The 25480-nt window shown below is 39.6% G+C and overlaps 1 protein-coding gene across 1 annotated transcript in view; it reads left to right on the top strand.

Annotated features, from left to right (window-relative positions):
- The window catches only part of SCFD1 (sec1 family domain containing 1), a 94642-nt gene that overhangs the window by 26122 nt on the left and 43040 nt on the right, over positions 1-25480 (top strand). Inside the window, exons 9-15 of the mRNA XM_060261801.1 lie at positions 79-164; positions 878-977; positions 9342-9481; positions 9662-9752; positions 12330-12403; positions 14426-14507; positions 22211-22307. Of these exons, the coding sequence (XP_060117784.1) occupies positions 79-164; positions 878-977; positions 9342-9481; positions 9662-9752; positions 12330-12403; positions 14426-14507; positions 22211-22307 (670 nt within the window). The remainder of the gene's footprint in view (positions 1-78; positions 165-877; positions 978-9341; positions 9482-9661; positions 9753-12329; positions 12404-14425; positions 14508-22210; positions 22308-25480) is intronic.

Here is a 25480-nt window from a genome sequence, read left to right as displayed (position 1 = left end):
GGATGGGGGTCCACAAGTCTGACTTGTCATTTGAGGTAGCTTTTAGATATATGGAAAAAGTACTGTTTTTTCCCCTAGAAACTAGATAAGAAACTCCGAGAAAACCTCAGAGACGCCAGGAACAGTCTTTTCACAGGTGACACGCTTGGGGCTGGACAGTTCAGGTAACCTTTAGTTATATATTTCAGGAACATTTTTGAAGGCCCATATATATAGACAATAGACATTTTTCATTGAAGCAGGTTGTCACACTTCCTCATTAGATTAATCTGTTCAATTAAAGATTTAGCAATATTTTAAATTTGTTTCAGTTATTTATCTAAGGGTTTTAAGCATTAACAGTATTTGTATAAAGAACAGTATTTGTTCTTCATTATAAGAGCATTTAGTTCAACATGAAGAACATAGGCTTCAAACATGTGGCGTATGCATAAGGATGTGCTTATTTCCTGCCTTCACCTCCCATACTACCAAGCCCTGCTACTGGAGGCTGCAGATTTCTTACAGACAAAAAACTCTGTGGTCTAATAGGCTGCAGTGAGGAGGAAGAACCAAGCAAAATCACCCTCCCTTCTTGCAGTGGAAATTCCATTGGTGCAAGAGCAGTACCAACCATTTTGTTGCCAAATCAAGTGCTGCAACCTGCAGTATTTTGGAGGTCTTTGAAAAAGACTACAGGGAAGCGAATGGAAAGGAATCATGTTCTGAGCATGCTTTTACACACAGACTCTGTAGGATTCAAGCCATACATTTCACATGTTTTTAAAATTTGGCATTAAATGGAAATATGGTTTATGGTTAACATTTCTGCAGATTTCCATTATTATTAGATATGCTGAAACACATGTTGATACTAACAAGATATTTTTACTTGCAGTTTCCAGAGACCTCTATTAGTACTTGTTGACCGAAACATAGATTTGGCAACTCCCCTGCACCATACTTGGACCTACCAGGCCTTAGTACATGATGTACTGGTAAGAATTTTTTTGTGACTACAATTTATTTATTTTTCCTTTACAACAGACTTCATAATGCAAAATTTTAATGCACAGTACTGCTTTGATTTAAGCAGGCAGTGACTCAGAGTAGTTAAAAAATGTGTCTTCTCAGATAAAGGAGAATGGTTATCTTGGTGGAGTATACTACAGTTTTAAATTGCTGGTTGCTCAAATTACAGAGGGCTATATTTGTGGATCATTGCATCTATGTGATATAGTAAAGAATAATGAATACACTCTATTGATCTTATAGAAAGTATTGGAAAGGACAGTTTCGTACTTATATATAGTTTGGAGGATTGAAAATAGTGCAGATAGTAACCACTGGAGTTTTTCTGAAGGCGCAAAGATTTCTGCTTGTAGGGTACAGCTTTCTCACCTTTCCCCAAAATGTTCCTGTCTGCACAAAATGCTGCATGTAGGGGACTCCACCCTTACTACAATCTACTCCCAACTCTTTATTTTGGAAACCTTCAGCAAACCGGTCTAGAAAGACTTTTGCTTGATAGTACTTCTCTCCATCTCTCTTGATTAAAAAAAATGCTTCTTGCAGAACCTTGATTTTTCTTTGGCACCAGCTGGGTAACTCTTCTGGTTGCTGTGTGCTTTTAGACACACTGGAACGTAACTGTGATGGGATGAATCCATAGCTATAGACAAACCACTTTTATGTGAGAATGCATTCCTCCCTCCTTACATCACATTTCCTTTTTCCCATCTACAAGATCAGTTAGTCCATCTGTTAATCAATCAATATCTTTATTGACATAGTTTGAAAGCAAAACAAAAACCACTGTTTAAATATACAGAAACCAATAATCTCTCCAGAGTTTTAACATTTTGTTCCCTGATTCTCATAACGATTGAGAGATACCTTGCTACTGAGAAAGTAATATGGGAGCACTGGTCTGATTTTTTTAAAAAGAGAGACAAGCCTCTCTTCTGGGTAACTATGCCTGTTGTGTAAAAGGGAACTAGTTAAAATATCCCGTATTTTGTCATAAAATTCCCAAGGGAGCAAAATATGAGCAATCATTTCTGGTTTTCTGCAGCTACATAAACAGATCCATAGAGAACTGCTGAAGGAAAGACATTCAATAACATAATTGTGGAGCTGTAAGCTGTGAAAGATAAGGAGCTGGAGGCCCATAAGTTGATGTTATATTAAACTTTAAAGGGAAACAAGTCATGCCTGCAAGAAAGAAGAGAATTTGTTCAGGTTTCTGTTTCAGAGTTCCAAATACTTGGAATTCATAAGAAGGGAGTCAAAAGAGATACCAATAGACTGTATTTGCTTCAGAATTGAATGTGACCAATTGGATGGGAATGAACCCAATAACATCAAATGGAAATAGCTGCTAGGTTCTGTCTTACAATGAAGGTGTAACCAGAATTTCAATGTTGAAAGCCAAGCTCTACTTACAAGAAGATATGGCCATGTCTCCAGGAATACAGTGCAAGTACATTGCCCAGATCTGCTCAACATGTTGATTGAAGGAGCTGATCCAGATAGGGATCCCATAAGCAGGGGTGGCCAACAGTAGCTTTCCAGATGTTTTTTGCCTACAACTTTCATCAGCCCCAGCCAATGGCCATGCTGGCTGGGGCTGATGGGAGTTGTAGGCAAAAAACATCTGGAGAGCTACCGTTGACCACCCCTTATAAAGTATTTGACAGGAGACTTTGGTGTTAAAAACTTTCATTGCTGTGAGGACAAATTGATCACATAGAAAAACCTAGCAATTGCTGACAAAACTACATTTGGTCAGGTTTATTACTTGTTTCCCCTGAGATGCCCATCTTTTATTCTACTGGAAGAGGACTCCCAGATATTTGAAGTATTTAACTTGTTAAATGACTTCGCCATTAACACACCAGTTGAGGCATCTCCAAGATCTCAAGACCACCAAAATTTTTGATTTCTCAAAATTAGCAGATAGGAGATTTTACAGTAAGATATAAAGGTAGATAAAAGGTGCTTCACTCTTCTGAGTGTTGGATAGCACTACAGCATCATCAACGTACAATAGCAAAGCAACTGTTTGGGTACCCACTTTAGGAAAATGGCCATCAACCGCGTACAAAGTAGGAGCTAGGTCATTCATAAATATGCTAAATAAATAGGGAACCAAAATACAATCTTGCTTGACTCCTTGATTTATGTAAATCTTAGGTGTTAACGTACTTGAGCATCCATATCTAACTTGGCAGCTACAAAATCAGTTATTTAGCTCTCTTGTTGTGAGATTTTGTTAGTTCTTCAGATCTTTCATGAATTGTCTCCACAGTGTTACCAATAGTATTTAGTACTTTTATGATCCTATTAGATTCATAAAATATTATGTTAACAATTTAAAATATCATTCATCACCACAAGGTGGTGTAGATGTTTCTTAAAAAGATAGTCCCAAAGTCATGAAGATTGTTTTTATCTATCCAAAAAAATGCAGATATTCAAAACAGTAATAACCAAAAATAGCCTTTATAATTTCAGACCATCTTATTATTTGATTTTTCTCACCTTAGTAAAAGTAGGAATTTACTGTGTTGAACAATTAAACACATTTTGAGGTATTGCAATACTACGTCATCGAAACAAGATTTTGTTAGAATCATAGAGTTGGAAGTGACCTCCAGGGTCATGAAATTCACAACTACCACCACCACCCAACCCCAGTGACCCCTGCTCCATGCCCAGGAGATGGCAAAAAACCCTACAAGATTCCTGACCAGACTGGCCTGGAGAAGAATTGCTTCCTGATCTCAAATTGGCATTTCCCTGGGCGTGTGAAAAAAGGCTACAAGAACTAAGCACTAATGCAACCCTTTCTTAATGTTTTTAGACTTAGTAACTGTTTTAACTAATGTATTAATCGGTTTGGGGTTAATTTAATGTTTTGTTAAATGTATTATTATTTTGCTGTTGTTAGCCGCCCTGAGCCTGCTTGGCGGGGGAGGGCGGGATATAAATAAAATTTTACTTACTTACTTTCTACCCTCCTTCCTCATGATCAGCCTAAGTTCACAGAATCAGCATTGCTGTCAATGGCCATCTAGCCTGTTTAAAACCTCCGAAGAAGGAGAGTCCACCACCTCCTAAGGAAGCCTGTTCCATTGAGGAACTGCTCTGTCAGGAAGTTCTTCCTAAAGTTTAGCCAAAAACTGCTGATTTGATTTCAACCCATTGGATCTGGTCTGACCATCTGGAGCAACAGAAAACTACTCTATGGGATAGCCCTTTAAGTACTTGTACATGGTTATCATTTCACCTCTCAGTCGTCTCCTCTCCAAGCTGAACATAATACTTTTATATGTTGTTAGATTACTTACTCTAATTTCAGTAGCCTATGTGAAGAAGTTCTCTTTTGCATTCTGTATGACATAGTAATATAAATATTATTTGTTGTTGGCAGAGATTTGTTAATGGAGACAGGATGTATGTGTGTTCTAATTTAATAGGATGATGTTTATTTTAAAACTTCACTGGCTTTCTTTTAGTTTCCAGAATTAAAAGTGCTGACTTTGATCTATGACCCTCTTATTAATCATATGTCTTAAGTGATAGATGTTGTCTTCCACGTAAGTCTGCCTGCTACAACAACAACAACAACAAATTTTATTTGTATCCCGCCCTCCCCGCCGGAGCAGGCTCAGGGCGGCTAACAACATGGCTCAGAGCCAAATTATACAGGTGAATAAAACTACATCAAACATCAAACATTTAATTAAAATCTGGTTAGGCTTTAAAATTAAGTTAATTTTTAAAAGTGCTAGTGCTACATTTACTTTTTCTGATGGCGGTTTCCTTCGTAATTTCCATTTCGATCAGGGAAAGCCAGTCTGAAGAGGAAGGTCTTGCAGGCCCTGCGGAACTGTTCTAGGTCCCGCAGGGCCCGCATTTCCTCTGGAAGTTGGTTCCATAGGCTCGGGGCTACAGAGGAGAAGGCCCGGTTACGGGTGCTTTGCAGCTTCACCTCTCTCGGTCCGGGGACAGTCAGCAGGTTTTTCCCGGCTGCTCTTTAATATCTGTATCAGGCTCCCAGTTGCCCAGATAGATTAGGTTGAGATAAGGTGACTGGCCCAAGGTCATTGAACTAGCTTCCATGGCAGAGTTGGGATTTGAACCTGAGTCTCCAAGATCCTAGTCTGACACTCTAGCCATTAAATAGCCACAAATGAGGCCATATTGCAAATTAGATGTATAATTGATAAAATGCAAAAAGCCCTTAATGCTTCTTTATGGATTAGCATTTGTACTGTGGGGCTTTAAACCAGAGGAGAGCCAGTTTGGTGTAGTGGTTAAGTGTGCGGACTCTTATCTGGGAGAACTGGGTTTGATTCCCCACTCCTCCACTTGCACCTGCTGGAATGGCCTTGGGTCAGCCATAGCTCTGGCAGAAGTTGTCCTTGAAAGGGCAGCTGCTGTGAGAGCCCTCTCCAGCCCCACCCACCTCACAGGGTGTTTGTTGTGGGGGAGGAAGGTAAAGGAGATTGTGAGCCGCTCTGAGACTCTTCGGAGTGGAGGGCGGGATATAAATCCAATATCATCTTCTTCTTCTTCTTCTTCTTCCCATAGAAAATTATTTGGCTTTGCCAGATTCTCAGTTCCTAATATCCATAAGCAAAAGAAGCAGATTTAAAAGAAAAAACTAGCACTTGAAATTTTAACAAACCATTCTAACTTGAATTTGTGTTATAACAATTGTGTTTAACTTTATAACTTTAATATTTAGTCCATAATTAGTCTTTGTTACTGCCAAGGAAACACAACAAGGCGAGTGCATACAAGAACAAGGCTGTTCATAAAAATATACTAAGTTTATTCAAGAAATATTAATTTAGAAAAAAATATTGCCAACACATTACTCAGAAGTCATGTTGTTCTTCGGTCACACAGTCGAGTCCGACTCTTTGAGACCCCATGGACAAAGTCATGCCAGGTCCTCCTGTCTTCCACCATCCTCCAAAGTCTGCTCAAATTCATTTTAGTTACATCAGTAACGTTGTCCAGCCATCTCTTCTTTTGCCGTCCCCTTCTTTTGCCTTCTGTCTTTTCCAGCATCAGGATCTTCTCCAATGAGTGCTCCCTTCTTATTTGGTGGCCAAGTATTTGAGTTTCAGCTTCAGCATCTGTCTATCCAGGGAGCAGTCTGGGTTGATTTCCCTTAGGACTGACTGATTTGATTTTCTTGCAGTCCAAGATTCTTCTCCAGCATCACAGCTCAAAAGCATCTAGAGACCAGAAAATAACAAAGGACTTCAACTACCTAACACTGTCCAGAGTGGTATTAGGTGACACCAACTTCAGTTTTGATAGGAAGGCCTCAAACAACATTGTCTAACATCTCTAGTAATTGCAGATCATAGCCTCAGCCTGCAGTCCATGAAATTCTCAGCTAACTTTTCACTCCAGGGCCACAGTTCAAATTATAATTTCTTTACACATACACCCCCCAGTCAGGAGATAATGTAATCTAATCAGAACATGTCTCCAAAAAAAATCTCTAGAAGATTACATCACCTCTCCCAGTCTCCCCCTTCCCATCACAGACCGCAGGTTCCCATGAGAAGATAATTGACTGGCTTCCATCGTTGACCTTGAAGATAACAAGCTTGCAATCCAGAAGACACATTAACAGCACCTGCAGATCCACTCAGGCCCATCATGTTAGCCCTTCAGAGGATGATGGGGAAGGTGCTTTGTTCCACAGCTGTTTATTTTAGTTCTCATATAAGATTAATTCCACTTAACTTTCTACAAGATTTCAAATTCAGTTGTGCTGTAACTGAAATTAATCAGTATCTGAAAATTAGATTTAGCTGTCCTAATTTGATTGTTTTCTTTTAGTATTTCTTTATATAAAAGGGAAACTAATGAGAGTTCTGAGGTTATTTATTTATTTATTACTTTCAATTTATATCCCGCCCTCTCCGCAAGCAGACTCAGGGCAGCTTACAACATCATACAAATACAATTAGCTGCTTTTTTCTCTTAGACTCAGCATGAGTTATATTATTTTAATGCATGCAATAAAAAAATATTGTAGATACATTTCATAGGGTTGCCGTAAGTTGGAAGTGGCTTAATAGCACATAATTACAAAAATAGAAAAGAAAAAATAACAATATGGTACTACTAACAATGTAATAACACAAAATTATGAATTTGGAGAATAATGCAATGACAGTATATAATATGCAAAGTAAATAATATAATAAAGCTGTTTTACAAAATCAGAAAACAATGTAAAATATTATGATACAATGGAAATTGCCTAAAATTTTGGACACATTAAAACTACAGTCCCATTTCCTGAAACAATTCCATTTTACACATTCTTCAGATTGAAAGAATTATAGAAGCCTTCCAAATTTTGTCATGTTGGGAATTCCATCAGTTGGAAGCCACAACAGAGAATGTTTGGGTATAGGTAACTTTTGGTCCTGCCCATTTGCAAAGCTTCACTTGGATAAGTTGCCACACTGGAACATTTCAGGAGAAATAGTCATGCAGATATAGGGGCCCTAGACCACTAAGAGCTTTGTAGGTCAAAAGCAATGCCTTGATCTTAGTAACTAATTGGTAACCAAGGAAACAACAGCTGAATAGCTGTAGTACGGATAGTCCACTTAGCTCTCAATAGTAACTGCTGCAGTGTTATGTACCAGCTGAGTTATGAGAAGATCCATATACAGTATGTTACAATAGTCTATCCTATGGGTTACTGAGGCATACATCTACATGGCCATATGAGTCATTTCGAAGTAGGGAGAAATCTTCTAGGCTTAAATGAAGATGGAGGAAAGCATTTTTGCTGCTGAACTTACTTATTTCTCTAGCAATAATGCTGCTTCCAATATAATCCATAGATTCTTGACCAAGTAGTGAGGATCAGCTGAACCCCATCAAATCTGTGAAGCAGAACAGCCTACAAGACCTCAGCCTTTCTACTCAGCATCACGTCAATTTTGTCAGGATTCATTTTAGCTTCTTACCCCATAGCCATTTAACTACATTAGTTAATAGTACCAGGCAGTCTGAACAAAGGAATACAGAACTGGATTTCTTCAGTATATGGATGCCATACAACTCCAAAACCATGAATTATCTCTTCCAAGGGCTTTACATAGAGATAGAATGGTGTGAGTGGATAAAACTGATACTTGTGGGACCCCACAGGACAAGTCCCATGCTGCTGATAACTGGTTATCAAGAACAGAACTTCCAATCCTGAGTCTAATGGAAAAGGAATGACTGCTGGCTACTTATATAGGAGGAGGAGGATATTGGATTTAAACACTGCCCTATACTCTGAATCTCAGAGTTTCAGAGCAGTTTACAATCTCCTTTACCTTCCCCCCCACCCACAACAGACACCCTGTGGGGTAGGTGGGGCTGAGAGAGCTCTCCTAGAAGCTGTCAAGCATCGATATTTCTCAATAAGCAGTCTTTTGTTTTAAATAAATGCTGTTTTATTGTTAGAAACTTAGAAGCTGTACCAAGGACACAAGCCTTGAGAGTAATGACATATACAGGGTTACACAGTTGCTATATAGGATATCTTCAAAGGTTATCATACAGATGCATACTTGAGTCATGGGTTCAAAGGTTACTAAACACTATCTCTTTTATTACTAAGGAATTTAGGCTATTAAAAACATCTCCCATTCTCACACTTCTCTAGCAGAAGATAAGAGTTGTCTGTGTGAACCTGTGGGAGAGGTGACTTGAAAGTGGTACTAGCCAGGCTGTAGCATAAACATCCTTGGGCCAGATGGATTTATTACTTGTCCAATGGTTGTAAATAAGGGGGGAGCAGTAGAGAGCTGGTGACCTACTCTTTGTCTAAGAAACAATTATGTTACAGAGATAAACGCGCTTGACAGAAGCTTCCCTTTCAAGGACAGCTCTGCAATACCTATGACTGACCCAAGCGCATTCCAGCAGCTGCAAGTGGGGAATCAAACAGAGAGCTGCATATTGATGGCATCCCAGCCCATACGTCCTGACAATCTGGGCAAGGGGGTGCATGTAGATATTAAATAACATTGTGGACAATGGCATACCTTAAAGCTAGCATTAGCTGATCATTTACACTTATTGAAATCATTTATTTTGGTTTAGGATGCCCACGCCCAGTGGAAAAAGTGTATAACTATCTGTTCTGAAACTTACATTTTTGAATGTGCAAACAAGGTAAAATGTGTAAAATAACATTTAATTGAAAGTTCAAAATCATCCTCAGTGAAAAATTCAAGGTTTTTAAAACTATTCTGTTAGGAATGTTTTTCTTCTGTCAGAGAACAGATAAAGATTCTAATCAGATAATTCTTTTATAGGATTTTCATTTAAACAGAGTTATTCTGGAAGAATCTTCAGGACTGGAAAGTTCCCCAGCAGGTGCTAGACCAAAGAAAAAAAATAAAAAGTCATATGATTTAACTGCAGCTGATAAATTTTGGCAGAAACACAAAGGCAGGTAAGCAGTATAATGTAAACTGAGTTTTGTCTCAGTTTATTTCTAAAACAAATCATATGAGGTAATACAAAATTCAGTAGTATATGAAAATACAGAATAAATTTATAAATGATTGTAAAAGCCATTTTCAAATGTTTTTAATAACTTTAACTCTTACTGTAAACTGTAACATTTCTTTAGCCCTTTCCCAGAGGTTGCAGAGTCAGTTCAGCAAGAGCTAGAATCTTACAGAACTCAAGAAGATGAAGTTAAAAGGCTCAAAAGTATAATGGTAAGGTTTGCTTATGTCTAATCTGAAAATGTTCTTGGAGTTTATGTTATGCTTTGAAAACATTGACTCAAGAAATTTATTAGATGTGAAATCATGGTAATGCCAGATTAAGCTGGATAACACTTAGGATTTTTTTCATCTGTGAGACAGATTTTGAGCTAGATGAATTGTACTTTATATTAATGAAGTGTGAAAATATGTTTCAACCCTCTGCTAAGTGTGTTTCTGCATGAGGTATTGCCAACATACTACAAATTTGGCAATGTTTAAATGGAATCAGCAACTATGCTAGCATCTTCATTAGTAATTAATATTGTGCTTATGGTGAAAACGCCTGTGACATTGATTGACTGAAATAAGCTATTATGATTACATGTAATGTTCATGAGCATTCCAGCTTTCAGTGAACAAAGCTGTCTAAATGCTTGGAATCATTTAATACCTTCCATGGGCCCCATAGATTTGTGAGCGTAGGATGAGAACTATTAAAAGATCCCAGGAAGTAAGAAAGTAAAAAGTCAAGGACCAAGAGGGAAGGTGGCTGAAAGAGAATGCATCATACTCAACAAAGTGAGAACCTCAGGAAAGATGTGCAAAGAAATGGGTCAGGGAGGGGGAATCCAAGATTAAGGTCAGGAGTTGTGGAGAATGGGTATTAGGGAGGGTGGACAAGAGGTGGAGTGCATGAATGAAGTGAGTCAAAGTAATGGTTTGAAAAGCAGGAAACAGCAAATGTTGGACATGAGGTGAAGGGAAAAAAGTAGGGCTATGCCAAAAGCTCAAATAGGTTTTAGGAGACTTGAGACATTGCTTATTCTGTGACCATTTTCTTTCGGCAAACCTTTGGCAGATGCAGTAGTGATCTTACCTACTGTTTTATCCTTGAGTTCTGTCTACCTGGTTGTTTTAAAGTTTTTAATCTTCTGGTTGTTCTGAACATTCTAGCATTCTATTTCCTTGTTTACTTTGATGAGTTTTATTGTTTCTGTATTTTTTGTATGATGTTACCAGTGTGACATAGGGGTTAGAACAATGGACTAAACAGGAGACCAGAGTTAAAATCCCCACTCTGACGTGAAGTTAAGTAAGTTAGTTTGGCCTGTTGTACTCTCTGTAGCCTATTTCAGAAGGTTGTTGTGAAGGTAGCATATTTTTCCATGAGCTCCTTGAAGGGAGGGCAGGATAAAAATGTACCAGATAGCATTTTTAACTTTTTCTGCTTACTTTAGGAATTTTATAAAAAGATGGGTACATCCTTACATATAATTTTTTAAAATAAATATTTGTAGGACTGGAAATGGACAGGCAAAGGGATGAGGTACTAAGGTGGTATACAATTTTGTAAACTAGACAGTAATGTGTTTTCAGTTCTTTTGAGATTTAATGAAGGAGTTATCACTCCAGTCCTTCATGCAATATGTATTGAGCGAAGGAAAATGTTGGGGGGGGTAGGCTTGCATAGCTCTTATTGTTGTCATAATATTTTCAAAGGTCACAGAAGATGATGATAGGTGTTATATTTTTCTATTATAAAAAAATGCTACTTGGCATGATTTCTCAAGAGTGTTAGAAGGATTCCTTGTTCATTTATTAGCTGCTCTGGTGAGCAATAAATCTGTTACAGTAAACTTCTAATGATACAAATCATGTATGCCAGTAGACACAGAAGTCCAGTGGCACCTTAAAGACTAAACAATGTTTATTCTAGTATGTGCCTTCATGAATCAGAGCTCATTTAAGAGCCAGTTTGGTGTAGTGGTTAAGTGTGCGGACTCTTAACTGGGAGAACCTGGTTTGATTCCCCTCTCCTCCACTTGCAGCTGCTGGAACGGCCTTGGGTCAGCCATAGCTCTGACAGAGGTTGTCCTTGAAAGGGCAGCCGCTGTGAGAGCTCTCTCAGCCCCACCCACCTCACAGGGTGTCTGTTGTGGGGGGGAGGAAGATAAAGGAGATTGTGAGCCGCTCTTGAGTGGAGGGTGGGATAGAAATCCAATATCTTCAATCTTCAATTTATTCATTCATTATTTTGTGTGTGTGCGTGCACCATTTTATTTTTGTACATCACCTCAAAAGGTTTAAATGACTGTGAGCCATTAAACCCATCGGTTTTGCTTCCCTCCCCCCCACCGGGCTTCAAAGCAGGGGGGGAGTAAAACAGACAGGTTAAATGGCTGTTTAACCAATAAAATACAGAAACATATGGGAAGGAAATCCTGTAAGTGATTCACAAAAACTCAAGTTGGAGTGAACTTTGCAAGTTGTTTAAGGTGCCTCTGGATTTGTTTTATTTTGCTACAGTACATGGCTGTTCCTCTAGTCTTATAGTTGTCGGTGATTTGCACCAATTTATTTTGTGTGTGTGCGTGCACCGTTTTATTTTTGTACATCACCTCAAAATCCTTATGACAGTGAGGAGGTATAGAAATAATTTAAATAAATATATGTTCAAACCCATGCATGGTTGATCTAGATTCTTCTGATTAACTAGATTCCCAATTCAGACTGTAATCATTATTTCTCATATTCTTACCCCAGCATATATGATTATTGCTGTTTTTAACATTTTTCCCCCCTCAGGGATTAGAAGGAGAAGATGAAGGAGCAATAAGCATGCTTTCTGATAACACAGCTAAACTAACATCAGCTGTTAGGTAAGCATGTTAATGTGTACTGCTAGGTGTGAGAAAAAGGCATCATTTAGTTTTCTTCATTATTCTCTTGCAAGGACAGTTCCTTAAGTGCCCAGAATATGTTCCACATTGAAAATGTATCATTCATATTTAAATTCCATGTGACATTAGTGCTATTAACTGAAGTACAGCAATAAACTAATTCTGATTTAGGAGCTAATTATAATTTGCTTTCAGTTTGCAAAATTTGGTGATGTGTCAGAAATTCAGTCTTCAATATCTGGTGGTATGAACCTTTACCTGGAGAGCAGCAACACAAACTAGAATACTTAAGAGCTAACTTCTGGGATAATATGGCAAAACAGCAGACTCAGGGAACAAGCTAGGTCGCAAGAAGGATGGTTCGGTGTAAATTATTCCACTAGTATCTGCTTCAGTCTGACTTTTTTAATACATAAAAGTTCTGATGGATATATGTTGGCTACATCTTTAGTCATTAATGAATATATGGAGTCTGATTGACTTTTTCTTAACAGAATAGCACCTCTGGACAATCTCCATATATATTTGAGAGTGATATTAGTGACTAGGCACGGGCATGAAATGGTTCATGAGTCAAAATTCAGCATGAACTTGGCCCAATTCAGAGTCCCCAGACCGATGGTCAGGGAAGGCACCTTCCCCAAACAATTACCAAACTTTTGTCAGATTCAGCTTTTGGGGCCATTAAAACCTAACAACTGAGCAGCATGAGTTTGCAGCTGATCTGTTTGGTTTAAATGGCTACCAGCTATTTCACCAGTCAGTTTCGCTTCTCCTCCACTTCCAAGAGGAGGGAAGCAAAACAGACTGGTGAATGGCTGCGAGCAATTTCACCAGCTGTTTTTGCTTCAGGTGGCGTGAAGCAAAACCAACCTGTGAAATGACTGCCAGCCATTTAAACCTAATAGCAGGGGGGATCTACGAGCCATTTCACCGGTCCATTTTACTTTCCTTCACTTCCAAGGGGGGGAGCAAAATGGACCAGTGAAAAGGTTTGCAGCCATTTCAATCTAACAGCAGCTGGGTGCAAGCACCCTGCTGTCTTAACAACAGGATGATCCACCCATCAGCGGTTAGGTTTAAATGACTATGAGCCATTGAACCCATTAGTTTTGCTTTCTCCACCCCGGCTTCAAAGCAGGGGCAAGTGAAACAGATGGGTTAAATGGCTGTTTAACAAACCATTTAACCTTTCCCAGGCTATCTCTCCCCTCCACGCTCCCAGCTGCAGCTTCACCATTTTGAGGGGTTTGACCTTTAAAGTCCTTTATGACTTGGGACCAGCATGCTTGAAGGACTGCCCTGTTTCTTACAAACTCACTGACAGCTAAACTCATCTTCTGAGACTCTGCTTCTGGTGCCCCTGCCTTCTGGCAACCCTGGCTACCCAAGAGAGGATATTCTTGGTCCATGGCACCAAAACTCAGGAACTCTCTCCCCAGAGATACTCATCTGTGCTGTTCTGTTGCCGTGTTCTGTCAGTGGGTAAATACTTTTGTTTCATCTGATTTTCCTTCAGTGATCCCCCCTTCTTGCTGTTTAATAGTCTTTTTATGTTTTTCTGTGTTTATTTTAGTTTTCTTTAGGCAATATATTTTGGTTAGATTTTTAATGGTTTTTAAGATGTGCTTTTGTTATACATGTATTTAATTTGTTAGCCTGGAGGCCCTGATGAGAGCAAGAAAGGCCGGAAATAAATGTTCTAAATAAAGAAATACTCCCAAACTGCCAAAGTTTTCAAGTCTCTTTCCATGGTAGAGTCTGTCCCAGCCACCATATATGAATCAGTGGGCAAGGACAAGGCAGGGCTTAGGTTTTCCTTTGGTGTAGAGGTCCCAAGATAACTCCCAGATACTGCTGCTTATGAGCGGCTTCTAATTCTTGAAGTGTATATATTGCTTCCTCTACTTGCAAGTATTTCTATAGCATTGTTGATTACATTCTACTGGTTACTTTCAGAGTTTGAATGTGGCCATTTAACTTGTATGTAATGTTTTTCAGCTCTCTTCCAGAGCTTCTGGAAAAGAAGAGACTCATAGATCTTCATACAAATGTAGCAACTGCTGTTTTAGAGCATATAAAGGTATGGAAATGTTTCTTTTAAAGATTATTAATCTTTATTAAAATGTTGCATGTACGTTCATTGAGAATGAACACTTAAGGTTCAGTGTTTAAGTTACCATATACATCAGATTTAAATTTAAAGGACAGACAAAATCAATATTTGGAAATGAAAGAATTGCACAGTAGAACATCAGAAGATTGCCATCCTGTGTAGGAGAAGAGCGAGATTCGAGTCCAGTAGCACCTCGAAGACCAAAAGAAGCAGGAGAAATACTTAGAAAAGAGGCTTATGTGCTGAATGAAGTAGTCCTACCTTTTAGCCAATTCAGTGTAGTCTTATGAAAACTTAGCCAATACTGACCATATCTAGAAGATTTTTGGGAGCTGGAGTATCTAGGTGACTCACAGTGCAATGCTGTATCACGTTACTGCAGTCTAAGCCCATTTCTTTCAGTGGAATAATTATGCATAGGATTGTATAGCAAGAGTATAAACTGGGAAATCTACAGTTCAGCTATCTGCTCTGCTTTGAGCTCAGTGGGTATCCTTAGGCACTTCACAGCCTTCATAGCAGTTTTGTGCCTCAGGATCTAAATTGACTAAATTACTTTGCCTCATTCGGAGGGGGGTTGAGTACAACCCTATTGCTCCCCCGACTCTGTTTCCTACCCAGAGCTTACTCTGCTTCTTCGCACTATTTATGCATAGGGCGGGCCAAGTGGTCTCCCTTTACCCAGAAGTCTTGTGGGGGTGGGTATTTTAGCCCATGAGGGCCTCAGACCAATCTCTCCCCTGCTGCTCCTCTTTCCTGCCTACCATGGTGAAGCTGCCAGAGAGCTGGTTATTAAAGTCCCATCTTTCATTGATCAACTGGGGTGGCATATAGATCTTCATAGGGTTTGAGACCACGTTGTGCCAAGGCTGTGATATATCTGTACAGCTTCCAACTATAGTTGTTAATTTAGATCTTGAGCATGCAACTAAAATATGAATATTTAAAAAAATGAAAATGACATTCTCAGGATTGTGATGGATGCAGCAATTCCATGTTAGAATTCAGATTCCACCATTCAAAGAACAAGTAACAAATATTAGCTTCCTTGCTCATCAGTCACTGTAGTAGTTTACATAGTACGATGTATACTTCTGGGGTGTACAATATAGCATAAACAGCAGTTGTAACTTTTCCACAAAATGTAGAACAATTTCACTATTTTATTTATTTATTTTATTGGATTTATATCCCACCCTCCCTGCCGGAGCAGGATCAGGGCAGTTCACAATACATAGCTTACATAGCTAGTTTCGATGCAGATTCAAGATGGCGTTCAATGATCTTAAGCATCCGTTGGATCTAGCATCCTGGTGGTGATGGTCAGCATTTCAGTTAAATGCTAACTGAAACAGTGTCATCTTATATGCCTTGCGGAACTGGGCAAGGTTCTGACCTCCTCAGGCAGTTGATTCCACCAATGAGGGGCGGCAATTGAGAAGGCGCTTTCTCAACGTTGTTTTCAGTCTTGCCTCCCTCGACTCAGGGATCAATAACAAGCTTTGTGTTCCTGATCTAAGTACCCTCTGGGGAACATGCAGGGAGGGACAGTCCCTAAGGTAAGCAGGTCCTTGGCCATATAGGGCTTTAAAGGTAATAACCAGCACCTTGTAGCGAATCCGGTATACCACTGGCAGCCAGTGCAGTATTTGCAGCCTAGGTTGTATGTGTTCCAGCATGGAGACCCCAAGAGCAGCCTGGCTGCCGCACTCTACACCAGCTGTAGTTTCCAGATTCGGGACAAGGGCAGCCCCATGTAGAGAGCATTATAGTAGTCCAATCTCAAGGTGATGGTAGCATAGATGACAGAGGCTCCAATAGCACTCCCAGGCTTCTAATCCTGGGTGCCATTGTAAGTGGCACTCCATCAAAAGCCGGTAAGGGGATTTCCCTGCCAGAACCGCTGCAACTCAGGCAAAGGACCTCTGTCTTCATCAGATTCAACTTTAGTTGACTCAGCCTAAGCCATCTTAGCCGCAAAGTAGGCTTTCTTTGCAGCTTTGACTGCCATCTCATAGGATCTCATAAACTCTCTATAGGATGTTCTAGTCACTTCATCTTGAGTATGCCGCCACTGCCTCTCTTGCTGTCTGAGCCTTCGTTTCATCAGCCACAATTCCAGGTTATATCACAGTGCCAGCTTAGCATGAGGGTGCAGAGGACACCGGGGTGCAATCTCATCAATGGCCATAGAGAGGCGGTCATGCCAGGACTCCACTAAGTCATCTAATGAATTGCCACTGGAGGTAGAGCCATCTGGAACTGCATTGGGTCCATTTGACTCTGCAGGCAAGCTAAAATATGCTCACTGCCTAAACAGGTTTGGGCCTTCAGGACATAGTGGTCCAACCATGGCACTGCTTCCACAGTGATCTGGTCCACTAAGCTTATGGTTTTTATCTAATCCATACATTTTACTGGTCTTCAACTGATGTTCTGTCAAATCGTCTGATCTTTTGAAAAACAGCAAACAAACAGAAAGCATAGGCAAAAAGCCAGGCCAGTATCTCATTGCGTAAAGAAGAAGATATTAAGAACATAAGAGAAGCCATGTTGGATCAGGCCAATGGCCCATCCAGTCCAACACTCTGTGTCACACAGTGGCCAATATATGTGTGTGTGTGTGTATATACACACACACACATATACACACACACACACACACACACACTCTGTGGCTAATAGCCACTGATGGACCTCTGCACCATATTTTTATCCAATCCCCTCTTAAAGCTGGCTATGCTTTATATCCCTTCCTATTCTGAATCAAAGAGTCTCAGAGCCGTCACAATCTCCTTTATCTTCCCCCCCCACAACAACAAAAACCCTGTGAGGTAGGTGGGGCTGAGAGAGCTCTTACAGCAGCTACCCTTTTGAGGACAACTCCTACGAAAGCTATGGCTGACCCAAGGCAAAGCAGAAGTAACTAATCCAGTAATTTTTCTTCTACTTTTGCTGAAAGGAATAACTTCACTGAGAATAATTGTTTATCTATTAATAGGTGTAATATGTAGAATGATTTTGTTTGCCTCCTATAGCCCTGCTTGTGTTATCAAAAACAACTCCATGGATTAAGTTTGCCATCCTTAAATTAACGAAAGTCATTGTTCATGTGGCACTTCTTAATTTTAATTGAAAACATTTGTAGTAATTGGTGGACTGTTAATGCTTATTTTTTTTCACTGCATTTCACAGCCCTGTCGTGTTTTTCCTGCAGTGTTTGGATGTGAAACATTTTGTGACAACTTTATTAGATAACTGAGTAGTTGCGCAGTATTTCCATATAAACTAATGCCAGTTGGTAATGTTGAGTCATTACCTGATGCCTTGAAATTTCTCTTTTCCGGGAACGTGGTGGCAGGCCAAAGTTGGCCACCAGTTAAAATTCCAAGGCAGGATGTGGTTGGATAATACTTGTATGGTTAACTGTCTTTGCCTTCCAAGATACTGAAGCCAGATGTCATTGATGAATTAGATGGTTTTGACACTGGAGGTAAAATAAATTGTTCAAGTCGTCATCTTTTGTTTATTCTAAAAATATTTAAACATTTGTATCCTGGATACTTAATGGAAGCTTACAAGCCAGTAGTGACCCCTAGGGGTCCCTAAAACAATACATTCAGTTAAAATCGCAATATAATTAAAACTATTAGTTTCTGACAACAAAATCCAACTGAAGATAACCCTGAACACCACCCCCCAATAACTCTTTCAGCAAGTCGTACCAAATATATAGGCGAGAAGAGATTTTAACCCGGGGCCTGAAGCTAATAAGGTGGAACAACGCTGAAGGGAAGTCCTTTTCTTAATGGCCATCTGCATCGCTTCTGTGAGCTGGGATGCTTAGAAGGGCATCCTTAAATTATTTTAAATGATGGGCAGGCATGTGTGGAATAAGCAGTTTTTTCAGATTGCTTTTACTCTTTTGTAACTGGAGCTGGAAAATCTTTTAATAGTAATCTTTAAAGTAAATCAGACCAGTGGTAGATATAACAAGGGTTTGACTGTTGTTAATTCATTGTTTGGGATATATAGAACAGTTCAGGACATATTCATCACCACTTTCAAGTCCAGCTTCTGGTTCTTTGGTATCTGTGTTTGTAGATGTAAATTTTGTTTTTACCTTAACTCAAAACAATAAAAAACTTTATTACATTTTATCTCTCACCTTCCTTTTGTTAGAACAAGAGTTACCTTAAATCTGAACTAAGGGTGTGATCCTACTTCAGTTATACTGATGTGCATACCATTGTACACTTTTGGCTTGTCATGGAAATCTGGTTAATGTTTACAGCGATCTTGTCTTGCCACTGTATGCTGAATGCTATGGCCAGTGAGACCTAAGGCACTCCTCGCAATGGGCAGGAGCATCTCTCCGATCCAGCGTCCCACTCCCAATACCTTTGACTAGCGGGAGTGTGGATGTATGTAATGTTATACTCTACCAAAAGGGAAGGAACTATTCTCACAAGCTAGTAAATCAGTTGGACATCATTTGCCATTGAGAGCAATACAAAGGAGCTTTTCTAGCAAAAATAAACTGCTTCAGAACATCATGTAACTCATGATTGATTGGCTGAGAACTGAAAGCAAAACATTAGAAAGCCATTTATATTAGGTTTGGTTAAAATACTGTTAAATAGTGATGGAAATAGAAAATGAGCAGACAGACAACATCAGCTCTAGTGAACTGGAAAATCTAAGTGGCGCTCCATTTTCTAGTGATGAAGAAAATGGTGGAATTGTGGAAATAAAAACTGAAATCAGTGGTAACTAGATCCCTGCAATGTCAGTGAATCAATACTAGAGCAAAAATCAATACTAGAGCAAAAAGGAGACGACGAAAAATTCTTCCAGAGATTCTGGAAGAGGAGATTCTGTGAGTGACAATGGAGAGGCACTTAAAAGTGAAATTACTGTGCCAACAAGTCCAAAGGGGTAATATCTGGATAGACAATCTCAGTTGGGAAAGGGTAGAGGCCTCCTTAAGGAAGGTGGTGCAGGAAGCAAAGTTGTTTGGGGCATTCATTATTTCTTAGGCAACAATAATTGTGTACAGAATTGCACAGCCTTTTCATGTTCTGTGACATTACCTGATACAATAATGCCTTCTTTGTGTATAGTAATGTTTTAAGTCCTTCCATTATGCCATATTTACAGTGTCCAGTTTACAGCTGCTTTCCACATTGTCTTGGATTATTTTTGAAGCCACAGCAAGAGGAAATGTGAGATTAATCACCAACTCATGAGTCCTGGCAGTTTTTTGGCATATTTGAGTGTTGAGCTAAATGCTGGAAAGAATATACATTTCCCAAGATATATTACCATTTTTTATTGGTAAACTTTAGAAGAAATGAAACCTTGTATTAGGTTAATTATTTAAGCTTTTTAAGACCTTGGCCAGTAAAAAAAAAAGTAGGTAGAATTAAATAGATTTAAGGATAATGTTGTGGCTGATTTTTTTTTAAAGCATTCTTGTATTGTTTTGGGAATTTTTGTGTATTTTACTCTTTCACTGATATCCATATGACTTAAATGCATGCAGTGGCAAACAAACTGCAACATCATTTTGGCAGTCTTTTTATCATGATGATTTTCAGAAGTGCTAAAGATTATTCATATCCGTATTTTTAAAATAAGTTTATTTCAGGAAGTGATTAAGGCAGAGTCCACTTTAGTACCATTCTGATGTTATTTGTTTATTTAACGTTTATGTCAATTCTAATCTTAAGAGTTCTATAATGTTGCTTTACCAGAATAAGGATGTAGGTGCTAGGTATAGTCCCAAATTATAAACAGATTTTAACTACTGTTTAAAATGGAGACTTGTTTCTATCATTATTTGAAATAATTAACCTAGATAACGTATTGTAGTGCAGCTTTCCCCTTTTAAATCTTTGAATAGCTATATTAAAAAATAACATTTTCTGGTAGAGCACTTAAATATTTATGGCATAGTTTGTACAATTTCACATTTCTTTTAGTATCTAGTCTGATTTTAATCTAGAGAGTGATATTTCTACTTTATGAAAAACTATTGGAAATCTCAAAGATTTCTCTTACTGGAACTAGAGAAGGGGGAAAACAACGACATCACAGAGAAACTGAGATATACACAGATTGCACTGATTGTTCTCACTTAGGTCATTGCTAGCTTCATAACAAAGCATATCTGAAGAAAATGAAATTACCAAAGGGTGCTAGTGTATTTAACTGCTGTTGTATTTTAATTTGTGTGTCATAATATTAAAATATTGTTTGAAGGATTTCAGGGTCTATTGTACAGTACTTTTCATTCTCACCACACATACCAGTGATTGGCTGAACTGAGAGATCATGTGGTCATTTGAAAAATCTCCTTATTCTGCCATTCATTTCTCCTTCTACAGAGAGAAAGAAGTAAGGAGTATATAAACCTGATCCCAAGATTTATTCTCAATCTTTTCCTAGAGAAATGCTCAAAGAGAAATAACATCTAAAAAGAAGAAATAACATCTGAACATGATGTTAAAGTTTGAGTCCAGTGGCACGATTAAGACCAACAAACTTTGTTCTGGACTCAAACTGTGTTCTGCTGCTTCAGACCAACATGGTTACCCACCTGAATCTATTTGAACATGATGATTCTCATGTTCATCATTACATATTTTACATTACATGTTTTAATGTATTAAGAAAAGCAAAATGTATTTAGTTTTTAAAAATTATGCTTTCTCTAAAGGAACCTGCCAAAGGATTTTACAAAATAAAAATAATAAAAACAAAACAATAAAAGACATTAATTAAAATCCAGAATTGGAAAAAACAACCCAGAATAAAAACAGAAACCATAAAAAAAGACCAAAGACATTTTAAAATAGGTTTCCAGCCTATAATAGTAATAAAAGGTAAAAAAAGGTAAAGGTAGTCCCCTGTGCAAGCACCAGTCATTTCCAACTCTGGGGTGATGTTGCTTTCATGACGTTTTCACGGCAGACTTTTTACGGGGTGGTTTGCCATTGCCTTCCCCAGTCATCTATGCTTTCCCCCCAGCAAGCTGGGTACTCATTTTACTGACCTCGGAAGGATGGAAGGCTGAGTCAACCTCGAGTCGACTACCTGAACCCAGCTTTCGCCGGGATCGAACTCAAGTCGTGAGCAGAGCTTAGAACTGCAGTACTGCAGCTTTACCACTCTGCGCTACAGGGCTCTAATAGTAATAAAAATCAACCCCTTATTTAAAAGCCTGGGAGAACAGAAATGTTTTGGCCTGGCATCTAAAAGAAAGCAATGTAAGTACCATGCAAGCTATGGCAAGCTTCTGCCATAGCTCTGGCAGAGGTTGTCCTTGAAATGGCAGCTTCTGTGAGAGCCTTCTCAGCCCCACCCACCTCACAGGGTGTCCGTTGTGGGGGGAGATAGGAGATTGTAAGCCACTCTGAGTCTCTGATTCAGGGAGAAGGCGGGGTATAAATCTACAATTCTTCTTCAACGGAAAGGGAATTCCATAAATGAGGTGCCACTACTGAAAAAGCCCTGTCCCTGGTTGCCTCCTGCTTCACCTCTGAATGCAGAGACACAGAGAGCAGAGCTTGTGTGGCAAATCTTAACTGGTGAAGCTTATCCACATATTTTTGCACCAACCACACAGCATTAGTTTTAACAATTTGTTTTTATGATTTCATTAACAGGCACGTAAACTAGATGTGTATTTTGAATGTGAAGAAAAAATCATGAGCAAATCCACACTGGATAAATCACTTTTGGACATGATTTCTGACCCTGATGGTAAGTATAGAAAATGGGATTTACTGCAAACCTAGCATTCTGAAGAATGCTGTCACACAAGCAGGCTCAGTTATTCAAAGACTTCTGCCTGAGTTCTTGCCAAAACCACTGCCACATAAAGTAGCTGAGCCAAAGGTCTAATTTAGTATAAGTTAATTCATATGTTCTTTACTCATACATGTCTTTTTCACTTCACTGGAATAGAATAGTTTGAATGTTCGTGGACTACTGTTCTCATAAACAATGGGATGGATGTTACTAACAGTGAACAGACAGCACCTGTGGACATACATCTTTCCCAATTCCTGTGCTCCCAGAGACCCTTGAAATTGTTTGAAAGCTAATGCTATGGTCAGAGGAGGTCTTGTAGGCAAACATGCCTTAGAATATGGGACAACTATAGTGAATGGTGGGATCGAACTCAAGCAAAATTGATCTCACACTTACCTTCCACTAACACACCCCCTTGCACATATGGAAACTTCACCAAAGGAAGAACAAGAAGAGGTGACTTTGCCTGATTTTTTGCTTTCTCTCTACAGCTCCATGGCATTTTCTATCCGTTTTTATTCTTCCCTTTGTCTAGTACATCATACATAGTTCTTCTCTTCCTGCATTTAACCTGAAAAACAGCTCTGTGAAAAGTAGGTTAGGTTATGAGAATTACTGGCCCAGAGTTACCCAGAAATCTTCATGGTTGAACACAAACTTGAATCTGGGCCTCCTCGGTCCTTCTCTGGCACTCTAGCCACTGTAACATGCTGGTCCATAGGTTTTTTTTTTACCCCATGAAGTTCCTACAACCTGGAGCATCAGCTTTTCAGGACTTCTGTGGGCCTTCTGGGGAAGAGGATGGTAAGAAAGATCCACATCCATGAGCACCTTATATTATTTACCTATTTACTTTGACAAGTCTTTATATCTAACATTATACAAACATTTTGGCATTATAAAGACATTATGTTACTGTAGGATTACAGTCTTGATCTGCAATTCTTGACCTGCAAGTCTGTGACTGGATCCTAAATAGATGCGTACAGGACTTTTTTCAGGGGGAACCCAGCAGAATGGAGTTCCAGAACCTCTTCATGGAAACAAAATTCACAAAAAAATGTTTTAAAGTTCATGAGGGGTACCCACTTGTTTCTCCTTCATTTCCTTCTTGAGAGTTCCAGCACCTCTTTTTCCAGAAAAAAAAAGCCTGGATGTGTAGATTAAGATTCCGTTTTATTAGAATCCACAACCAGATCCAACTGACAAACCCTGGCTCTGGTTGAGTACAACTAGATATTTTACAGGCCAGGGATCATCAGTAAGTTCTTTTCTCCTGAGCATAATGCTTTTGGGGGAAGAGGGTATATACCAGGATAGGTAATCCCATAGATACATTGGTTCCAGACCATTTAGGGTCTTAAAGGTTCATACCAGTATCTTGAACCTGATCCAGCCTCCAGCCCCTTGGCCAAAATAGCTGGGATGATATCCAGCCATCAACAGATACAGCTAGTTGTCATCTGCATACTGATTACAACCCAGCCTGAAACTCCAAACCAGCTGGGCAAGGGAGCACTTGTAGATGTTAAACAGAATTAGACGATTGCCCCCTGAGGGACCCCACATGCCAAGGGGGATTGTGGTGACATCCTCTCTCCTAGCGCCACCCCCTGTCTCCGATCTTGGGGAAATGAGGTAAACCACTGCAAGGTCATCCTGTGAACTCCTACATCACTGAGGTGGTGGGTCAACAGGTCATGGTCAATCATGTCAAATGCTGCCATCAATTCATGGTGTAACAGCAGCACCAGCCCACTTCAGTCCATCTGCCTACAGTCTGTGAAGGTGACCAGCACTGTATCTATTCCATAACCAAGGCAGAAGCCAAACTGGAATGGAACTAGAACCAACATGTCCTCCAGGAAACTCTGGAGCTGCTTCACTACCACTCTCTTAATTACCTTACCCAAAAACAAAAGGTTTAAGACTGAGTGGTAGTTGGAAGGATCCAAAGACAGTTTCTTTGAGAGCAGTGTTAGCACAGCCTCTTTTAACACACCCCCCCCCCACTGAGTAGACCCTCAAACTGAGGGCATGGTTAATAATGTCTACCAGGGAGCCCATATTTCCTCACCACTGGCTTTCAGCAGCCATGAGAGACACAGGTCTAAAAGGCAAGTGGTCTGCTTAACAGCACCCAGAATCCTGTTGACATCAGTCTGGGAGAGTCAGCTGAAATTGTCAAGTACTGAATGTACTGAATCTAATGACATCCAAGGGGCCTTCAGTTTTGACACATTGTTGCAATATTGGCAGGCAGGTCATGGCAGAATGTCAAGATTTTATCTGCAGAGAAGTTCACAAAAACCTCAAAGCTAATGGCCGAATTACTAATGTTTGAGTTCTTTCTGTGACAGAAGTTAAAGACCTGATTATCCTGAATAATTGTGCTGGGCAAAAGTTAGTGGATGTGATGGAGACTGTGTAAAACTTTCATTCAGCAGTCTTCACTGCCAGCTCATAGGACTTCATAAACATCCTGTACAGTATTCTTGCAACTTTGTTGTGAGACCATTGCCAAACTCATCTAAGCTCCCACTTCATCCCTCAAAGCTCCGTGGGGCTAGTTTGGGGCAGGAGTGAAGAGGGCTTCAGGGGCAATTTTATCAATGACTTCTGAGAGACAGAAGTTCCAGTCCTGTATTAGCACACCTAATGAATTGCCAGGGATCTTTGGATCCCATGGATCATTGGGTCCATTGGTCTCCACAGGCTAGCATGAATCTGTTCACTGCCTAGACAGGAGGGGGCTGGGGCATCCAACAGGGTCTTGATCTGACCATGGCACTCCATTGATAGCAACCAAATCTACATCTCCATACCAAAGATCAAATCCAGTGTGTGGTCTTCTTGATGTGTGGGACCTGATACAATCTGGAAGAGTCCTAGTGCTGCCATGGAAGACACCAGGTTCAGTGCTTGCAAGGAGGCAGCAGCAGCAGCATGAACGTTGAAGTCTCTCAGCACTATCAGGTCTTGGGAACTCCAGCCCACTACCACTTCCGGCAGGCTATCTACTGGTACACTAGGTGGTCAGTACACCAACCAGATAGCTAAACTTTCCTCAGTGTCCCAGACTAGGCCAACATAATACTGGAGATCTTTGGGATGGGGACTGC

The sequence above is a fragment of the Heteronotia binoei genome, chromosome 21, assembly GCF_032191835.1.
Source record: "Heteronotia binoei isolate CCM8104 ecotype False Entrance Well chromosome 21, APGP_CSIRO_Hbin_v1, whole genome shotgun sequence".
NCBI classification, from domain to species: domain Eukaryota; kingdom Metazoa; phylum Chordata; class Lepidosauria; order Squamata; family Gekkonidae; genus Heteronotia; species Heteronotia binoei.
This window is presented reverse-complemented; position numbering and strand designations above follow the sequence as displayed.